The sequence below is a fragment of the Alosa sapidissima genome, chromosome 21 (genome assembly GCF_018492685.1).
Source record: "Alosa sapidissima isolate fAloSap1 chromosome 21, fAloSap1.pri, whole genome shotgun sequence".
In the NCBI taxonomy this organism is placed as follows: Eukaryota; Metazoa; Chordata; class Actinopteri; order Clupeiformes; family Clupeidae; genus Alosa; species Alosa sapidissima.
In genome coordinates this window covers 7,973,458-7,994,272 of record NC_055977.1, presented here as the reverse complement: position 1 = coordinate 7,994,272, position 20,815 = coordinate 7,973,458, and the positions used below count along the sequence as shown (strand labels likewise).

General features: G+C 42.1%; 3 protein-coding genes across 3 annotated transcripts in view; 2 read left to right on the top strand and 1 right to left on the bottom strand.

The window, feature by feature from the left end:
• Window positions 1-3,170: 3,170 nt before the first annotated feature.
• Window positions 3,171-6,591, bottom strand: mrps21 (mitochondrial ribosomal protein S21). The gene is made up of 2 exons (XM_042076642.1): window positions 6,446-6,591; window positions 3,171-3,625 (listed from the first exon to the last, which is right to left on the bottom strand). The coding sequence occupies exons 1-2, from the start codon at window positions 6,526-6,528 to the stop codon at window positions 3,445-3,447; spliced, it is 264 nt and encodes an 87-aa protein (XP_041932576.1). The 5' UTR covers window positions 6,529-6,591; the 3' UTR covers window positions 3,171-3,444.
• A 3,380-nt stretch (window positions 6,592-9,971) lies between these two features.
• Window positions 9,972-13,937, top strand: crabp2b (cellular retinoic acid binding protein 2, b). Its single transcript, XM_042076641.1, has 4 exons — window positions 9,972-10,284; window positions 11,336-11,514; window positions 13,134-13,250; window positions 13,618-13,937. Exons 1-4 carry the CDS (start codon window positions 10,203-10,205, stop codon window positions 13,666-13,668), a joined length of 429 nt encoding a protein of 142 aa, XP_041932575.1. The 5' UTR covers window positions 9,972-10,202; the 3' UTR covers window positions 13,669-13,937.
• Window positions 13,938-17,718: 3,781 nt separating this feature from the next.
• Window positions 17,719-20,815, top strand: part of scamp3 (secretory carrier membrane protein 3) — a 9,002-nt gene continuing 5,905 nt past the window's right edge. The window contains exons 1-4 of the mRNA XM_042077476.1: window positions 17,719-18,363; window positions 18,682-18,762; window positions 19,227-19,340; window positions 19,517-19,704. Of these exons, the coding sequence (XP_041933410.1) occupies window positions 18,307-18,363; window positions 18,682-18,762; window positions 19,227-19,340; window positions 19,517-19,704 (440 nt within the window). The 5' untranslated portion in view covers window positions 17,719-18,306. The remainder of the gene's footprint in view (window positions 18,364-18,681; window positions 18,763-19,226; window positions 19,341-19,516; window positions 19,705-20,815) is intronic.

Sequence of the window (20,815 nt, the reverse complement as noted above, 5' to 3'; positions counted from 1 at the left end):
GATTGGCTTCCTGCGTGACCAGTCAGAGGCGTCTCAAGCTGTGATTGGTCTCTATGTACGACTTTGCGAGCATAGCCTGTGGCACGTGGCGCTCGTGCGGGAAAACAGCAGCGACGGCGGGGTTGGTGAGGAAGTGTACAGACTGACACGTTTAAGAAGAACATGTTGTGTGTTGTTCTCCTGCAAGGCCAACGATGGGGTTGGCCACTGCTATGTGGGACACTAAGAAGTACCGCCATTGGTTAGAACGTCACTCTGGTTAGATCGGGATACAGTAAGCCTACATAAAAAGATGACAGATTATATAAATGATTGATATTGTGATGTGATTATATCCTGTGAAAATAGGTCTTATCAGAGGTTTTTGTCCAACGCGACTTAGGCTACATGATATCAATAAACATTACCCTAACATTAACCAAAACAATCTACTATAGTAAAGTATATATGGCGTAAATAAATGTAATAGAAGAGAAGGGTCATGAATAATAATTCAGTCAATGCAAATATCTCGATTATGTCCACCCAGGACGATACTTTTTATTTTATCTGTTGGTTCCCCGATGGTGGAACGATCTGCCAACCCTTACAAAAAAAAGCTGGAAGACAGAGAAAACAAATAGCACCAAACCATATCTGCAGTCTGTTAGATTGAGGGTTTCTATGTATGCGCTGTAAACGGTGTGCTCTTCGCGAGAGTGGGTTTGTAGGCTACTAATAGCCTGAGTGCGTGCATGCGTGCATGCATGCATGCGGGGAGGGGGGGGGGGGGGGCATTCCGATTTTGTGCCCAGGCCCGTGTTCATGATAATCTGTCCATGCTTTGAAGACACAACTCTAGAATACCTTCTCTCCTAGCGCTTATGACAACCTCACACACCTAATACGCACTTACCACTCTTCCCCCCTCCCTCCCCTTTCTTCCTTCTCTACTCTTCTACAACTTCTCCTCTGACAAGTACTTAATACACTCCTATCCTCTAGTACTAGTCTATTGGCAGATGCAGTGGTAATTTCTAGCTATAGTCTCCTGCACTGTAGTTTAAACGTTATTCTAATGCTGTAGCTATACCTCTGTAAAGTTGAAATGTTCAAATGCTTATGGTAATAGCTTAAATGTTATTATATTGCTGTAGTTGTAGTAAATGTTATGCTTAAATATTCCATTGCTGTTAGTCGCTTTGGATAAACATGTCCACCATGAATAAATGTAAAAAAATGTCCTAAATTGTCCTAAATGTAAAAGCTGTCTTAAGATGCAAGAATGTTTCGGGTTTCAGAGTTGTGTTGTTTATATATTGGAATTGGAAAAATACAACTAGTGAGTGACCTGAGTGAGTCTCTGACTGTTTTTTGACTGAATTTTGACTACCTAGACAGCAACCTCATGTTAAAGGAGAATTCCAGCAATTTCTCACATCTCCGTTTCTCAAGGTCGCCGAGTACTAGCGGTATGGGGGGAAAAATCTGAAAACAATTGGTTCTACCTATCTTGAGTTGCTGTAGCCAACAGCTAGAGCTGCCAGGCAGATACAGTGCTACACTCTGAGGGCATGTTTCTGATCCCCCATGTTCATGCCCTAGAGTGTAGCACTGTAGCTGCCTGGCAACTCTAGCGGTTGGCTGCAGCAACTGGTGCTAAGTAGGTAACCAAATGCTTTAATTTTTTGTACCGACAGTACTCGTTGACCTTGAAAAACAGAGATCTATGTAAAAAATCGCCGGAATTCTCCTTTAAGCATGAATTGCAATTCAGGTCATTCCTCACAGCAGAGGTGCCTCTGGTCTCTGTCTGTGGGATCAAGCTTAACCCTGTTCCCATCAGACCCCTGTTGGGATGCATTGATGCGTTTCCTGGTCAACCATTCTGACTTCCTCTCACACCACTGGTTCCTGCTTCACACGGTCACCGCACCAACATAGCCATCCACTGAAATATAGGTCATATGCCCCCCCCAGTGATGTCTTCAGACAAGGGGGAGCAGGATGCTAAGCGATCAATATGCCTCAGTCCACACGAGGTCCCTATTCCGACAGTCAGTGTACCTAACCACAGGAAATACGCCCCATCCGAGAAGATTGGAATAGGTGTGCTCAATTAACCTTTCCCAGACCTATTGCATTTCACTGCCCCTGACTCAGACCAAATGGGCCTAGCAGGGGGGGCAGTTTCTCCTACTGACCTGATAGCGAGACATACTGTCCTGCATGCATTCAGATCGCCACAGTAATTTAGTTCAAAGGTTTTCCCTCGTTCTGGGATAAATGCAACAACGATACAGTTATACAGTTCAAAGTACTCTGTGGAGTATGGCACATTTTCACACCCAGCTGTAGGTTATTCATTATAGATATCGAAAAATACATTTACTTGAATGACATATTGCAAGAAAACAGGAATATTTAAAACAGGCCCTGACCCTATAAAAACCATCAAAACTATTTGTTTTTGTTTACAGGTAGGGCATTCCCATTCAATGGGTCATTCCCTGTCAAATCAGAAAAATTCCAGGAAAATGGTCGCTGCACCGATTTTGCTCAAAAATTGCCTACTTAATATTTAGGTCCCAAAACTAAGTCTAACTAAATAACAAAATTAACTTGTTGTGTATAATTTTGACTCGCTCAAAAATACCTTATCTCAGAGGCCACGTTTGGGCATTAATATTGGAAATGTTTACATTTTCACTGCGTCTTCCGGCCTGTACCACTTAACTACATGGTGCATATTAGGAGTGACTAGTGGAAACAACAGAGGCTTATTTACCTGCCCTTCACAAGACCACTCGTTCATACCACTCATTAGTTTACCATCTTTATGTGGTAAGATGGAACAGTTAGCCAAATGACTATGTGGTCTGAGGTGTGATGAAAATGACAAGCATGGCCCCAGCTGTGGCACAACTGGCTGGGGCACCTGCACCGTACGCCGGCGACCCGGGTTCGATTCCCGCCCCGTGGTCTTTTCCGGATCCCACCCCTGCTCTCTCTCCCATTCGCTTCCTGTCAGTCTCCACTGTCCTATCATTAAAGGCATAAAGCCCAAAAAAAAAAAAAAAAAAAGAAGAAAATGACAAGCATGCCATATTCAGCTAATTATCCAAACCACACTGAAAGTGATATGACTACCACAATCACAAATAGGAACACAATACAACTTTTGATAAGTATTTAATTGATGAGTATTATTTTTATTTGAGCATTTGTGTGTTAAAAAGTGTAATAAAGTTTGTGTAATAAAGTTTGAGATAGCGATTGGTCTCCTTCTCAACATAAGAAGGACGCTGTTTGCGCCTCACTACATAGCAAAGCCACAAATTCATCCAAACAAACACAGTCTTGAAAGGACATCCGAAGAAGCCATATGGGAAGTTGCGGTTTACCAGCACAAGTCCTTCGCCTTCAGTAAAAAAAAAAAAAGACGACCATCAATCCTCTCCCTTCTCAACAGCCAAGCCAGGGGTCTGGACGGTTGGCCTTAGATAGAAAGGAGATTCTTCGGGCCATCTCTGCATGGTATATCCTCCTGCAGTTCTCGTAGTTTTCCCGTTGTCGCTGGCGACAAGGCTTCTCGTAGTACCTCTTCCGCTTCACTGTCTCCAGAATGCCATCCACAGACAACACCCTGAAAAAGAAAGATGTAACAATGTCGGAGAGAAAGAAATAAAACCTTAAAGAAGTAAGAACTGTAAGAACTTCTGTTCCATCCTATATCAAACTTTTGCGGCTGGACAAAAACAAACAGTATACTATGATCTAAGATCACAGACTGCTGTTTGTAAAAATAAACAATATTTTTTCTGTAGAAATTGGCCACCACTACTACAAGATCAAAGCGCTGCATATCATGAAAGAAAATATGGCGAAAATAAATTGAAACACTTTCACACATGCATGCCTTGATTTAATGTACTTTTGTCTTATGTGATGAAACACCAATTACCAAAGAGAACACTAAAATATATTAACTGATCTACTGATCCACTGATCCAAGTATGAGAATGAAAATATACAAATTGTTTAAAAATGTCTCTCTAAACTGGGCCACTCCTCAATGGTGAGGATGTCTAACACATGAGGAGCACAGCACTTCTGATTGGTGGGTGTGTGACTATCTCACACAGGGAGGACAACGTGAATAGATCATAAATAAAAGAAGTTGGAAAAATGGTTAAAATTGCAGTTTTGATTAAAGATTGATTAATGTCAGCCCTATCACCTACCTAACAACACAGTTGGTATTCAAAAGTACTTGAACTTATGGTCAAAAGTTTGGAATCACTCAGAAATGTTCTTGTTTTTCGAGGGAAAAGTCTAATCAAATTACACCAAATAAATGAGAAGTACAATGTATTTGCCATTATTGTTGTACATGACCATTGTAACAGGACATGGATAGATTTTAATGCAATATCTGGGTCTACACAAGCGTACAGGGGTCTATTATCAGCAATTATCCATCCTGTGTTCCAATGGCACATTGTGTTAGCTGCTTTAAATGAGTTGAATAACCGCAGCATCAACAATTGTGCGATCAAAATGGCCACAAACTCTTACGAACTCGTCAATCTATTTTCTGAGGGATGAAGGCTATTCATGAGAGAAATTAGGCTACCAGGAAGTTCAAGATCTCATAGAAGGTTTGGTACCGCTGCCTTCACAGAAGAGCGATAAAGTTGTTCTGGTCAACCAGAATAGACAGGGGAGAGGGAGGCAACTCAGCAAGAAGTCAAATACATTAGAAAGTCTAATTTAAGAAACAGACAGCTCGCAGGTCCTCAATTGGCAACTTCATTAAATAGTAACCTTCCTGCAAAACACCAGTGTCAATGTCAACAGAAGAATTGACTTCAGGATACTGGCCTGCTAACACCAGACCACTTCTCAAATCTCAATTGGCGAACACATTTGTCTGTGTTCACCCAAGCTAGCCAGGCAGAGCGTTGACACCAGATCCTTTTCAATTGAGATTGAGAGTGGGTCTGGCAAAGGTTTGTTGACTTACGACTTCCAGCAGGGGTCTAACTAGCAGTGTAATTAAACTTAAATCAGTGTATTAAACTCTTACCAAATCGTTTCAGATGTGCCGCAATCTTGTAAACCAACGGTTCCCAAACTTTTTTTCCCTGCATACCACCACCTACATCCTGACTCGGCTCACATACCCCCACCATCCGACAGATAAAAACGTACCACATTCTATTGACGCATTCCAGGTATTATGTTTATGTTTAAAATGAAACACAAAGAACAAAGGTCTTAGGATATTCAAAAATTATTTTTTGACAATTTTCCGACATTGTCCTTTTCATTTCGCGTACCCCCTAGTGGAAGCTCATGTGTACCCGTACCACAGTTTGGGAAACCCTGTTGTAAACAAAGGTTTTAAATGCAGTTGTTTACTCGATTAGAAAGAAATACACTTCCATGCTGGAATAGCGATTGTATTTGCTTGCCCGTGTTTTAGGGCCATTTGAAATGGGCTTCAATGGCCTCTTGGCCAGACGGACCTGCAGAGCAAATCCCAAAATTGCCAAAGGTTAGTATGGATATTCCCAGGCTAAGGCAGAGTTGTAAAGAGAAAGCCATATCTCAGACTGGCCATTGACAAAAAGAACAGATTATGATGGACAAATGAACAAAGACTGGGGAAAGGTGTTCATCTAAGGTCAGATTATAAAAAAAGGAAATTCCTGAGACCCAGACCAAATGCTTCTGTCAAACTTGATGAAAGAAATAATCTGCTCTGAGAGTGCCTTAGTGCTGGTGAGGAGATTGATATTGCAAAAGGAAGAAATAATGTAATTTCCCTACGCCACGCCCATACAAGTGGTGGAAGCAATATCCTCTTACAAACGTACCCGGCCCCGTAAAACCAAGTTCCAGGTCCGGGAGGGGAAACTCGCCTAATGCCCCAAAGCACAGCTCCAAACTATGCAAGGCTGTTAGGGGAGCGCTGTCTATAATGTGGACATTTAGAAATGACAATTTCTAATTTTAACGACAGTGTTCTTTTCTACGATGGAGACAGCATATCTATTCATTTTATTCAGGTTTCAGTATTTGAATTTACAGGTCCAAATAAATAAACACGCGTTGATAAAGCCTGTGACAGATGGCTGTTTTAAACCACGTTACACAGCACGTTCACGTTAAAATAATTATCATCGCTGATGATAACATTGGCGATTACTACTGTAACAACGACACATACTTAAACTATTTAATGCGTATCCTCCAGATGTTAGTTTGGTAAGCATCATGTAACATTACATTGCAAGAATTTGGCATGACCAGAGAATGACATTGAATTAGCTAGCATAACGTTAGCAAGCTAAATGAGTCATTTCTGACGTTAGCATTAGCTGCTACATGATGGAGATTACGATTGGTATATCAACACCAGAAACGTATTCAAAAGGTACACAAAATCTATAACATTTACCGATTTAAAGCTTTGCATGCAGCGTCAACGTTTCCATCCTGAACCATTACAGTTCGAGCAACAAAGCGAAGATGTCTAGCCATATTGGCCTGTGTCCTTCCACATCTCCTCCGGGTGGTAACATGGACGCAAGAGACACAATTGTTCCGCGAAGGTGGTGTTCGAAACACTGGGTGGCGCTAAAGATAAAGTAACGGAAACGGAGCCCGTAGGCCTATACGGATTTTTCTCAAAATATGACAATAGAGACCTAGAAATAAGTGGTCTGAAACATCTATTTGAAAATTATCATTTCAGTTTCATCATACTTAGGTCTACCCCAACATAATGTGTAGACGACATTATGAGAAATGTTTTAGATGGCCTTTTTTTATTATTTTTTTTTAGCCTTTTTGCTTATTCATTTGGAGGAGGCGTTCAAGTCATCTTACTTTAAATCATGAGGACAAAAGACAAAAGACAAAGGAAAGGAAATGCAAGGCTTTTCCATCAGAATCATGTTTGTATGCAATATGAGGAGCGGTGGAAGAGAAAGAGAAAGTGGAAGATGAAAGAGAAGAATTTCTCTGTCTAATTCATGGACAAATACCTTTATATAGGCTTCTCTGGCCTGGACTGTGAGAAATAATGGTCTAGATAAGAAAATGCTTGATAAATGAAAGGAGACCCTCTCACACTGTCTGCTCAGTTTCATGTAGTTTTGTAAAATGAGAAGCCTCCTTGGAAAGACCCAGGTCATCATCATGCCACATTCCTGAATTGGTCTTTATGCATTTTCCTCTTTCTCTTTCCCCTTGTTTTTCTTTCCTTAGCGATTTAAAATGTGATTCTTTGTGGAAGATGAAGGAGGTCAGACCTCAACCATTTCAGCTCATTATTTTGATCGCATTCTAATTCTGAGTAACTTCACTGACCTGGCTGAACTCTGCCATCCAGCCAAGAAGCCAAGAATGAAAAAATGTGCCTGTGAGTGTGTGTGTGTGTTTCCATGCCACATTTCCAGGGGTATCACTTCCCATCCAGACATGTTGAAAGGTCTCTGGTGGGTATGTGTGTGTGTGTGTGTGTGTGGGGGGGGGGGGGGGGGGGGGGGGGGGTGGGGACGATTCAGGAGCACAGACAGAATGAAAAAAAGGAAAAGGTAATTACCCCTGAGCTTTTCAGAATGAGAAGGTCTGCAGTGTCATTTTTCACCCCTGTCCTCTGTCTCTCTTCCACTAAAGCACTTCTTCGCACCATTACCTTTGATCCTCTGCCCTCTCACTCACTGACCACCGTCACCTTTTTCACCCTCTCTGCCTGCCTTTTGAAAAGATGGCCCTTTTATGGTCAGTCATTCAATTGCAAACATTTCACTTTTTTTCTGCTCCATCACTCTGCTTCCTCACCTCAGGAATGCGCCAGCCCCCTCAGAGAGAGAAAGGACTGGCCAGAGAAGCATGAATGTGAAAGGGGCTGGAAGGTATAGAGGTGTGGACTGAGCACCTTTAAAACACAACGATTCTGTTTCATGCAAGCTAGTGGTTTTGTCGCAAAGGAAGACAGGCAAATCAGGCAAAGTTGTTTAAAAAAAACAAAGAGATGTTTATAAAAGTCTGTTTATAAGCGTGTCTTTATAAATTTACTCATCCACATAGTCACATGGTATGAAAAGGAACACAACATTCAGATATTTATGGCATTTTGTGTTCTGCCAGATTTGTAATCACTGCATGTCATCATGGGTATTTAAGCTGTTTTACCTGATCTCAAATTCTTTCTTGTTGCCACATTATGGAAACATGTCAAAAAGGCCTTTTACATTTTTACAAGACTCTCTCTCTCTGTGTTTGTCGTTGCTGTGTGTGTGTGTGTACATGTGTGAGTCGTGTAATTGCAAGAAAGAGAGAAGAAAATGAAGGAAGAGAGAGAGAGAGGGAGAAAGAGAGAAAGGGGTGGAGAACTTGAGATACAGACTCTATGGTAGATAAAGTTTCGAACAATGGAGATCTGTTTAGTACACATAAACACAGACATGCATCAACATGTTATCACTGTAATACAGACATTGTTAGAATGAAAGAAAGGACGCTTTCAGTATATTTCACTTTTAACTTTTCCATAAAATGTCAATTTTATGTACCTCTTCTATTTATGAGTTCAGCATTTTATTTAAACTTTTGATAGTTTTACCCAGAAAACAAGATTAAAACCCAGACAACCAAGCCCATCTGTTCTGTATTTGCATGTGTTGTTCTTTTATGATGGGAAATGGCCACAAATAAATTAAATGAAAGAAACATGAGAACACTAAAAGCTTTAAGAATTTGATTGTTTTACCCCATGAAACAGTTCAGAGTTTAGTTGAGGGAGCATGCTGACAATTTTCAACTCATAAGTTAATGGTTTGTTTCACAATGGCCAAACTGACTCCAGTCTTCCGAAACAGTGATGATGCAGACAGTTGTGTTGTTTCCTTGAAAAGAAGCAATTCTCAAAGTCTTTCACTAGTTCCCGAGAAGAAAGCAATTAGACTCTTAATGGTTTCAGCATGTCTTCACAAAGTTGACTGTCAGGAAAAACAAGATGTGAAATGTCAGAGAACAGTTTTTTTACAGACACCAGGGCATTACCACAGATCTAAATAAATAAATATACAGTATATATATACTGTACGTTTTTTTATTTATTAATTTTACTCTTTAGGGACCATGCATTTTTTTTTACATAAATGTTGCCATTTTATGCATTATACCAGAGTTAGCCTTAGGCTAATTTACATCTGCTGATCACCTGATGATCATGTTGTCATATATTATGGCACATTTGTACAAAATATTATGTGCAAACCTGAGCAAATTCAGTCACAGTAGAATGGCCTTGGAGAGTGGTGACAAAGAAAATACACCTGAAAATACATGGTGATGTCAGCATCATGGGATATCTGAACGGACAAAAGTACAGTGGCATCTTAAGGAAAACTTTGACCAGGCCATTGCTCATGACACCAGACTGGACCAAAGGTTCACCTTCCAAGAACTGACCAATTGGCGCACACAAACAATGCAGTTGCCTAACTGCAGCACCCTGACTTGAACCCTACTGAACATCTGTGGAGAGTTTGGAGATGGCTGTCCACCAACAGTCCACATGCGACCTGACAGAGTTAGAGAAGCTCTGCAGAGCTAAATGGCAGAACATGTGTGCAAAGCTCAACATACCCAAGAAAACTCATCAATCATCATTCACAATGACTATTTGATGTGATATCTCAGTTTTCTTTATTTAGTCGGCCTATTTTTAAAGAGTTTAGCATCTAGGCATAATAACATATCTGAATTATGCTGCATGCTTTGCAGCATAATAATGAAATCGAATCTCGCAAAGATTTTGTAAAAACATGTTTTATTTGGGGATGAGAGGGGGAGGGGAGGGGAGTGGACCATGTTGTAGCGCATCTCATGACTCATGTAAATTGCGATGGGCGTGCTATTAAAGGGGCTAATTGGCTGTCGCGCTGCCCGGCGCCTGAAACCCATGGTCACACGTTAGGACCAATAGGAACAAGTTGTTCGAACTGAGCTAACGAGAAGAGGGCTGGAGGATTCAGGCGTAACGGTGCGCGTCCCAGCCACAAAAGGAGGACGCTGCTACAACGGCGCTACAGAGAACCATTTATTATAGCCTGCAATTGACTATATATTTAAATACATTTGTCAGATTTGTCAAATTATTTATCAAGTAGCCTATCTGTTGTTAATTGCACACTACTGCAAGCATGGAAAGTAAAATCGCTGACTTCTCTGGAACATGGAAAATGAAAAGCTCCGAAAACTTCGAGGACCTCTTAAAAGCTCTAGGTAAGTGAGATGTTCTGACAAATAACTATCTTTTATTTACTAATCTCTTGGTATCACATTCGCGGCATATCATTGGCATGTGCACGCATGTATGCTATTGTCGCATAGATTATTTGGATACAGATTAGTGACAGACTTTAAATTCGTGGGATGACTGGGAATCACTCCTATTCACGGGGCATTAGGCTATTTCAATTATATCACTGTCTTAAACAAATACGTATCCAATAGCCATGTCGAAATATAGAATCTCACTAATTAAAACAAATTGCCTATGTAGCCATGACAAGAGGTTTGATTTGCAGTTGCCCCGAATGCGCATGTTTGTGTGCGTCTGCTGTTGCTTTTGGGTGTGATGAGTTCGAACTGCAAATAGCCCACAAAAAAAAAATTGAAAAAAGTTAAAGGTTAGTCCAAAGGAAACGTTCTCTCAATCAGTGTTGACGGTATAGGAGTAATAAGGTATGACTAAACGTGTTAAACCTATTTTTCAAGCTTCTTCTTAATTCAGAAAAGGCTGTGATTCATTTGAGAGTGCAGGTCGCCGGCCGGCCAGGGGCACCAGCTAATGACTAATGGGTTCGGAAAAGGGGTCTTAATGAAGACCTCATGAGATTGAGATTATGTTCCCCTGTAATGGAGCCTCCATGCCCTCGGTGCTTAGGCTACACTGGCCCCAATGAAATCGCTGCAAGGGGCGCGCTGTTTGCTCTGGAGAAGGCTGTGTTGAAACCCTGGTGGCGGCCGGCATTCATTCTGTAGACCGTTGGGTTGGGGGCTGGTATTTGTTTGTCTTTGGAGAAATCTCCCCCAATCACCTAGAGGAAGGTGTTTGGGATATCAGTTTCCAAATTACCTTAGTCCATTCTGCAAGCCACATTCCACTGTAATCACTAGAGGGCCCTCCTTATTAAAGTCAGCAAACCACAAGCATTCTTTCAGTGAGGTCAAGGAGGCCCACACACAATGACATCCATCCATCTTTGGTTACAGAACATACAGTGTACCAAAAGTATGCATAATTTGCCTGTGTGTGTGTGTGTATTCGCAGGAGTAAACGTGTTCCTTCGAAAAATCGCTGTGGCGGCGGCATCTCGCCCAGCAGTGGAGATCTCACAGCAGGGCGAGACTTTGTCCATTCAGACATCTACCAGTGTCCGCACCACCCACATCTCCTTCACTGTGGGACAGTCCTTCAACGAGACCACCGTGGATGGACGACCATGCACGGTATCAGCCTCTCTGAATTGGTCAATCAGTGTTGTCATGCGTTTGTGTAGAACAGTGGCCTCCAACATTTTCCATCCAAGAGCTCCCAATGTTTTAGTAGTAGTATTTACACACCCAAAACAGCTGAATAAGCTTCGTATGCGTTTTAAGGCTCCTTTCCACTCCTTTACCATCTCTGTTTCCTTGAACCTTTTAGAGCACTACAGGTGGGGGGTACTGGTAGTTCCTAAGCTACCTGTTACAGACTCCTGGCGTAGAACCATATGAATGAGTGTGTCTCAATGTAGATTTTGTCGCTACTTGTGGATATCTATACCATTAGGGGATAGCAGAGCTCCAAACAGTTTGTAAATAAGTGATTAAGATCACTTTTCTATTTTCCTTTCATATCCATTGCTCTAGAACAGTAGTTCTTAACTGGTCTGGCTTTGGGACCCAAAATTTCCCATGTTCATCAAGTCGCGACCCATATATTTTTTAGCACAACAGATATGGTAAGCTACATGCTAAGACATGCAAAGTGCCTGTAGTCTTATTTGTTTGGAACATGCTGATGTTTGGCATTACATATGTGAAGTCTTGTGAACTCCTGATGCCTCCTTTCAAAGGCTACTCAACAGGTTTGTCTCTGACAGGGGTGTGTGGTTTTCATGTGAAATTTTAGTTTTGATGGTTTCATGCTCTCATGTGCCAGCAATTCCACTTACCACTTACTCTGAGTTAACGTACCCCGGTTTAGCACTAAACCACGTATTTGGAATACCCCCCTGGACTATGAAACATAACAAACTGTTCCAGCCAATCACAGACAAGATGCGCATTTAGGAGACTTTCAGTTGCACAGGAGGGAAGGGGAGGAAAGGGCTCATTAGCTGTATGGTTTGTTTGAACGTCAACAGAAGTGACGTTACAAACATAGCTTAGAGCACCTTTAAAGGGGCAGTCAGTGATCATACGTGATTTCAAGCCCATTGCATTTTTGTCACAGCAATCATCTTCTCACGACTGCTATAGCTAGGCAGCCCAGGCTCCGAAAGCTGGAAACAAACAAAGTAGGGGCAGCCTGCAGCAAAAACAAAAACCCTGGGTGGAGTTGGTTATACTCAAGGGAGCGGTGAGCTACCCTTCTGGTGTGTTTTGTTTGGTCCTATTGGTTAAAATATAATGTACGTTGTTTTGGACAAAAGCGTCTGCTAATAAATTTAAATATGATCAAAATAAATGTGACTTCCTGTGCAATCACTGATCATACCTTTAAGGTTATGTAATCATGGTCTCATTAATCATCTTTCAAGCTGTTTTCAAATGGAACCAAATTCTCATAAGGGTGAAAGGAAGGATGAAGCTAATTGAGCTCCAATCATAACTGCTGTGTTGAATAGTGATGAGATTGTTTTTATTGCAGTATTTGTGACAGTTAAACCACAGAATTAATCAAAATGAATTTTCTATAAACACAAGTGGAAAACATGTGGCTATTTCCATGTCTTCCTGTTCAGTTAGTTGTCATCTAAACAGCCATTAATCAATCTCACTCTTTTTTTAACCATGTGTGTTAACACTTTAGTTTCTTTTCTTTATTGCTCGCTCTCTCCATTGCTTGGCTGTCTTTTGTTCAGAGTCTCCCGCGCTGGGAGACTGACAGCAAGATCGTCTGTGAGCAGACTCTCCAGAAGGGTGATGGACCCAAGACGGGCTGGACACGAGAACTGACCAACGATGGAGAATTAATCCTGGTGAGACCGCTTAAACCTGCCAATCATTTCCAACTGACAATCAGACGATGGATGTTCAGTATTGTGAAAAGAATCCAGTTGTCTTCACTGGATTCTTTTCACAATACTGAACATCCATCGTCTGATTGTCAGTTGGATAAGATTATGTTAACATTGACTGACTGTGGAGAGTGAATAGGTCAACAGTATATTTGGAGAGTACAGGAAGTGTGTCATTGACAGGGAACTTTATTTAACAATTCCACAGATTTCCCTCTTCTTTTTCTGTGTAGTATTGTCCTACAAACCAGAAATGTACAGGATGTAAATAGATTTCTATTAAAATGCTGCAGTATAATCTAAACATGTGTATGTTCCTGTATTGCAGACGATGACTGCTGAGGATGTTGTATGCACCAGGGTGTACGAAAGAGAATGAAGAGCCACTTTTTGACACCTTTTACTCTGTCTATAGTGCATAATCAACTTCATCAGTCTGTCAGATATTGGTTTATCAATATATTAAGTGTTTGTATGGGATGAGTGTCTTTCTTGCATAATTTGTTTTGTTTTGTTTGTCATTTATGTATGGTTATGTGCATTTCATTTTCTATTTGCATGCAAGTATGTCTTTTTTTCCCAAACCAAAAGCTTGTATTTATTCCGAATGTTTGTGTGAGAATGCATTTATACCAATAAACCAAAACCAGGACGTTTTTGTCTAAAGCAGGTGAAAAAAAAAAGATGAGTTATTTTCTCAGCCTCTGCACCACTGAAGTAGCTGCACGCATTAGACAGAAAGTTGATAAGTCTCTCCTCCCTTCCTATCTTTGTCAATCTCTACCCCTGTAATTTTCACTTCCCTGTTTTCTCTGTGTCCCCCCTCGCACTATATAATTCCATATTTCCTTATCAACACATATTGCCCTTCATCATGCTCCCTTCTGGCCTATCAACACCCTTTCCCTCCTCCCTCTCTCTGTATCTTTTGTGTAATCAGCTTCCACCCTTTTCATTTCCCCTTGCCTTTCTCTCTCCTCTCTCCCATGCGTTCGTTTCGAGACACCATCCCGTCTCTCAGTTCTCACTCAGTTGCAGAAAATGAAATCCATATTTTCTGGATTCCGTGAGGAGTTCAAGAGTATGATTTTTGGCAAGTGAGCGGGGGTGTGGGGGGGGTGGGGTGGGGGGGGGATCATGAGGGAGTGGTAAGGAAAGAGTGAGTGAAGGAATGAGACAAGGGCTATGGGGAGGAAGGAAAAAAGTCAGTTCACATTTTGGGTCCTCCTCGTTCTCTCTCTCTCTCTCTCTCTCTTTCTCTCTCTCTCCTTCTCTTCTTTGTCTTCCTTGCAGCTGTGACTCGTTATGAGATCTGAAAACCTGGCCCCATTCCTTAGTGAATACAAGTTACTGCCTGGTGTTCTGTGGTCAGTGACAATGTTCTGCCGTCTCGCACTTGCATACAAATTTGGGTCAGAGCCATAATGCAGAAGTATTGGAAAGATGGAGCAGTGTCTGAGAGGTAAAGCAACAAAGGCATGCCTAATGTGTCTATCCACCCACCAGCAACTGTAAAACTGACTGAACTCTGGTGCTTTTGACGACACACACACACACACACTCACATACACACAGACATACTCTCTCGCTCTCTCGCTCTCTTTCTCAGCAGATCCACAGAAAATATTCTATTTCCTGTCCTATGTCTCATGCCAGTGATCTCTTTTCCAGGCACCTTTGCAGACAATGTCAGCTCTCACAGTCTCCTCTGTCCTTCTTAAGTTTGAAAACTCTGCACGAAGTGTGTGTGTGTGTGTGTGCGCGCGCATGTGTATTTGGTCACATAAATGTACTCTGCCAGAGTGCATGCAGAGAGCGGGGGAGAGAGTGTGTCTAAGTTTGAGACTGTTGTCGCTGTCTAAACTCTCTCAGTGAGCATGTGGAAGACCTACTCAAGATTTACAAAACTATGTTTTCTGTGCTCTCTACCTGAGGAGTGCTCTATATTCCAGCTCCTCTCTTTGATAAAAAAAAAAAAACACTGGCAAACAAAGGGTTCTGAAGACCTATGTGTCATGGAAGGCTCCATCATGAACAAAGTACACGCTGGGCCGATTCCCAGAGAGGGTGGTTGTGGTGGTGGCAGCAGCAGCCGCGGTGGGAGGGACTGAAGGAGTCAGAACATTGTTTCAGATGCGTACGAGGAAGCTGCGGCCTGATCGAGTGCAGGGCCTCTCTCACCACCAGATCTCCCTCTGAGCAAACCGCAGTGCTTATGACTTCTGGTGTGCTTTCTTTCTCTCTTTATCTCTCACTCTCTCTCTCCCTCCTCTCCTTTCTCCTTCTCTCTTTATTTAATTACTCACATGCTTTCCACGTTCCACTCTCTCTCTCTCTCTCTCTCTCTCTTGTATTGTACAGATGTATTTCATGTCTGTGAGGCTTGTATGGTATGTGAAAACAAATTTCCTATGTAAGGACAAATAAACTAACTAACTAACTAACTAACTCTCTCTCTCTCTCTCTCTCTCTCTCTCTGTGACACATACTTTTATCCTCTTTTGATTCTACTCATTTTCAATGTTGCATTAATTTAATACACCGTGCATACATTTAATAGTTCACTCCCTCTCCTCTCATTCATTCATCCGGAGTCTCCCTCACCCGTTTCCCTCTCCCAACATCCCCCAGCCATTATCTCAGCCCATTCCATAGGCAATGATGTCATTGGGTCATGTATCGCTTGATTGGCCACGGAATGCTGTGGTTTTAGGACTTGGAGGCACCCAAGTCCAGTAGTGGGTGGATGTGGAAAGACTCACAGACACATGTAAAAGGCAATGACACACACACACACACACACACACACTCACACACACACATACACACACACACACACACTCACACACACACACACACCCGCACACACACACACACCCACACACCCACACACACACACCCACACACACACACACACCCACACACACACACACACACACACACACTCTCACACACACACTCACACACACACACTCACACACACACATACATACACTCACACACACACACACACACACACACACACACACACACACACACACACACACACTTTCAGCTACATCTCAGGCAAACTGCGACCAACTTATAACGCTTCAGTATGTCAATAGATATGTGGAAGTATCACAATCACATCTAAATCGTGTGTGGGCGTGTTATGATCATATGACTGCCCCTCCATCACCCATGTGAACCCACATGACTATGGGGCACAGTGGGGGGTTGACAGTTTACTGTAAAGAAAAGACTGAGGATAGAGGGGGAAGTGTGAATCAACACATGGATCAAACAGAAATGCTCAAATCCAAACAAATGGCATGTTGTGCTAATATGCTGACTCACTCAGACAGGATTACGGTTAAATTCACTTGGAAACTCGATGTTTGCAGAGACAGTGGCTGTAGAGTCAGGGTATGGCTAGTGCACTGCTCTCATACATTTTGATACCACCTGATGTGGCAACTTGCATTTAGTGAATAATACCAACATTAATGTAGTGTCAAAATGTACAAAATATGAACTTAGTACCAAGAATAATTGTAGGCATAGTCTATAGTACCACCATCCAACTTACTATCACACTATAACTGAACCCCTTAATTTCACCCCTTAAAACCCTTCTAAAATGAAGCTTTAGGTAGAAATGTGCATATTAAGGTCAATTAAGGAGAAAACCCTGAATTTACCCCTTACTTTTTCAAATTCCCCTCAATTTCCCCCTTAATCAAGGAACACCTGAATTATCAACTTGAAATAAAACTAAGATATACTTAAATTGTCCTTAATTACCACCTTAATCACAACAAATAAAAGGAATCCCCAATCCGTAAGGGGTTTCACACTAAAATGAAGGGCCTGTTTTACAAATGAAGGGCCCCTTAATATATTTTTGGTATGCTTTCAGGGGAACTTTAAGGTACATTTGAGTAGCTTTACTCAAAAGACTACAATTTTTAAAGAATCTTTCACAAATCTTGTCAAAGTCTTCTGGTGTAAGGATGGCTGTAGTTGACATGCGTAACTGGCCAAAGTCGACCGAGGTGGCGTTTGTCACAACCGCGACGGCTTTGGCGTTTATGAACCCACAGCGACGCCTTGTGGTTGAAAATAAAAACGGACGGCCATATATTTTAGATGATATCATTGGTCTGATTTTGCTACATTAACCCCCTCCATTTTCTCTTTTGGTAGCCCTTCGCAATGAAACTGCGTAGGCTAGTAGTAGCAATAGGGTCACATACGAATAGGCTATAATTCTGTCACTAGAAATATTTTGTCTAATTCGTATCACAGTAATACACACGGTAATAGATGTCAATGCATTTAAGAAATGTAGAGTCGTCGGTAGGCTACAGACCCAGCTACAGACACAAGCACCAGGACACAGACGGGCAACAGACACGCCCCCTCCCCCTAAGTGCACACGTGCTTCAGCTTGTCCTCTCGCCGCAGTCACATGACTTGACTTCCTGAATCCTGCCTTCTCACGAAAAATTTCACCGCTTTCGTTACTGCAAGGAAATTGGAATTCAAAGGGCAGGCCACAATTAAGCGAACCTTTCGAAGACGACGCAATGCAGCCTGGAGGACTCAAAATCACCAGACACTATACATGAGAGTAAATGAAGACAAGGTTGGCTACGTGGCTTGCCAGCTAGCGAGCAACGTAGCGATAGCTAATTTCATTTAACGGTAACGTACGTACGCTAGCTTAGCTGTCTTTTAGCTATTTAGCTAGCCTTTAGCCATAGTGCTAACAGCTGTCGTTTAGTTTTAGTGCTTGATCGAGTGGAGTAATCACACAACAACCAATACCAACAAATCCGTTCAGATACAGTTATAAGCGATTCGAACGTTAATGCTAACTAAACATCCTGCTAAGCGGTATCATTGATTAATCTCCACAGACATCCACATTCTCAGGGGTTTTGGAAGGGTAGTAGCTTTCAGATTCAAGCTAGCTCGCTAGCCGACATACTAAAGACATCTTTGTAGTTGTCAAAACCAACGATAAGGAATCATGTCAAAGTACACCAGTTTTCCTGAGCCGAATGCCGAAGATCAGAATCCATTCCAGGTAACTCTAATGTGATTTGTTATGCTAGTTTCATATGATTAATTGATGACTGAATGCGAACCTGATATTATGAAGAACGTAATGGTTCAGTAACGTTAGAGTTCGGTTATTGCGTTGTATCATATTGCTGGCGCAGTAACAACGACAACAACTTGAGAGGATGTATTTTAAGCAATCAGGAAGGATCTGCTGATACTTAGTCATTGCAATGATTGTGGTAGCAATAATATGGGCTCAAAAAGCTACTGTTGTGTCTCGTTCTCTGCCGACTCATTCATAATATATTAAACGCCTTGTTTTCCTTGTGTGTTGGAACAGGACCCGTCTGTTACCCAACACAGCAGCACCACGGGTTATGCCACTCTGGACCTGTACAACCCTTTTGACAACAAGACAGTGGTGAGAGGCCCGAAAGCTTTTTAGAATCTTTTGCTCATGTGTGAGTTGGTTTCTGAGGGCCAAGAGTGAATAGAGGGGGCTGGTGAGAATGCACAACTCAACAGGCATGCATGACATGAATATTGCATTCCTGCCATCTGGGGCCTAACCAAGACCATATCATGAGATGGTCTGTGTGTTGACGTCCTTTTGGTTGTTGCTTGCAGTGCATTGCACTCGGAGAGCATTTTATTCAGTGTCTGGCTGGTTAACTTGATTATGTTTTAAACATTTGTGTGTGCAGTCAGTTTCCTGAAAGTAATTATTAACCTGTTGCATAGGGACACAAAATCCAAAATGTAATGGAAAAAGCAAATGACATACTTCACAACAAGTATGAACAGTAACAGTTGCTAAAACATACAGCATTGTGTCAATATATTTATCTAAATATTTATCTTTTAATTTGCATTTTGCATTTGTAGCAGCCACCCCCTCCTTACGAGGCCACAGTGCCCAATGCACCTCCGCCCGCTCAAACCCCACCCAATCGGACGACACCCACGGAACCACGCAACTATGGATCCTACACCAACCAGGTACCTCTACCGTTAACCCCAACCCGCAACCCCCCCCCCCCCCCCTCTCCCAGTGAGAGGTGCACAGATGGCTGCAGTGCCCGGGCGAACATGCCTCCTAACATGTATGTCCTCTCAACCACTTCAGGTCGACTCACAGTCTGTAACCTTTCCCTCCTGTCTTACTCATTCTGTAGAACGAGGATAGTTCTGCCTCGGGCTCATATGTCCCACCCATTCTGCAATCAACAGCCAGCCCACCTGGAGATACTGTATGTGTTTGCCCTCCCACTTTGCATATAGAGGCAACCTTGAGTCTAGGCAAAAAAAAAAAAATCAAATGCCCTTGCTCGCTCTATGCCTGCCCTGCGTGCAGTAATCATAAATACTGATGTACCTTTTATTCTGTTTGATTCTAACATGCTATGGCTTACACACTAACAATGCACGCTTGTGCCTTTTAAGCTCTAGCCCATATTTGTGATGTTTCGTCTTGAACAGAGTGAATATGAATGTAAAGGAGACGTTTGAATTTATTTGGTATTGAATAGGCTATAAGCTGCTTTCTGCTGTGATTTTTGGCACATGTCTAGGGAAACCACCAGAAGCATCACTTAGCCTCATGATGCTCTACTTTTGCAAGTAACTCAATAACCCTGCAGACAATTTGATTTAAGTGATTCTTTGTACCTTACAAAAGCTTGTTTGTGAGTACCTTATGTTAGATCAAGGCAAATACCCAGAAAACACTTCATTCTTGTGTGGACTTCTACCAACGTACATAGTACATGTACATAGAATAGTGAAATGAACACTTTAATCCCCCCTCAATGTTTATAGTACACAGCTTGGTATAGGATGTCTGTCACTGTTTATTGCAGGGATGGATAAGTCATGTGGTTGGGAGGGGCCACTGACTCTCAGATGAAGCTCAGATTATGTCACAACCTGTAGCTTCATTCGTAACACAACTGACCTCTCCCACTAGACTCCCATTGTTTCACAATACATATTTCACCATCCATGCAGAGCAGCACTCGCATGTTCTTGCATAACAGAGGATCAGACGGGTATAGAGAAAATCCCCAGACAGACATTTTTGTGCTTAACACCCAAAGACAGGATAGCTAGTTTGCAACTAATTAATGGTCCTGTGATAACATTTACAAGTTCACCACAGGGCAGTGAAGGTGAAGCTGTTGACTCCGCTGAACCCCTCCTCCCAAAACCTGCAAGCGTTCATCTTCCTTCAAAGGGAAGATTCAGCTCACCCGAGACCAAGACTCCGGCTTAATTCCCATGAAATGTTGGTCCCATTCACTGACTCAAAGGTAGCTCATCATCAGTTAGTGAACTGGTGATGAAGACTCCATCTCGGCCAGGAGATGGCATGGGTGTTACACATCAATGTTTGACGTAGCTTTAAATCCTCATGGTCGCAGTAGGTAACGTTGCATCATGGTATTGAGGAAAACATATTGGGCAGCAGTGGGATT

Excerpts from the sequence above, each read along its gene's own strand:
- mrps21 (XM_042076642.1), bottom strand. The coding sequence starts at position 6,528 with ATGGCTAGACATCTTCGCTTTGTTGCTCGAACTGTAATGGTTCAGGAT. Across the intron at positions 3,626-6,445 it reads GCATGCAAAGCTTTAAATCG|GGTGTTGTCTGTGGATGGCA; the intron begins GTAAATGTTATA and ends TTTCTTTTTCAG.
- crabp2b (XM_042076641.1), top strand. The coding sequence starts at position 10,203 with ATGGAAAGTAAAATCGCTGACTTCTCTGGAACATGGAAAATGAAAAGC. Across the intron at positions 10,285-11,335 it reads GGACCTCTTAAAAGCTCTAG|GAGTAAACGTGTTCCTTCGA; the intron begins GTAAGTGAGATG and ends GTGTATTCGCAG. Across the intron at positions 11,515-13,133 it reads TGGATGGACGACCATGCACG|AGTCTCCCGCGCTGGGAGAC; the intron begins GTATCAGCCTCT and ends TCTTTTGTTCAG.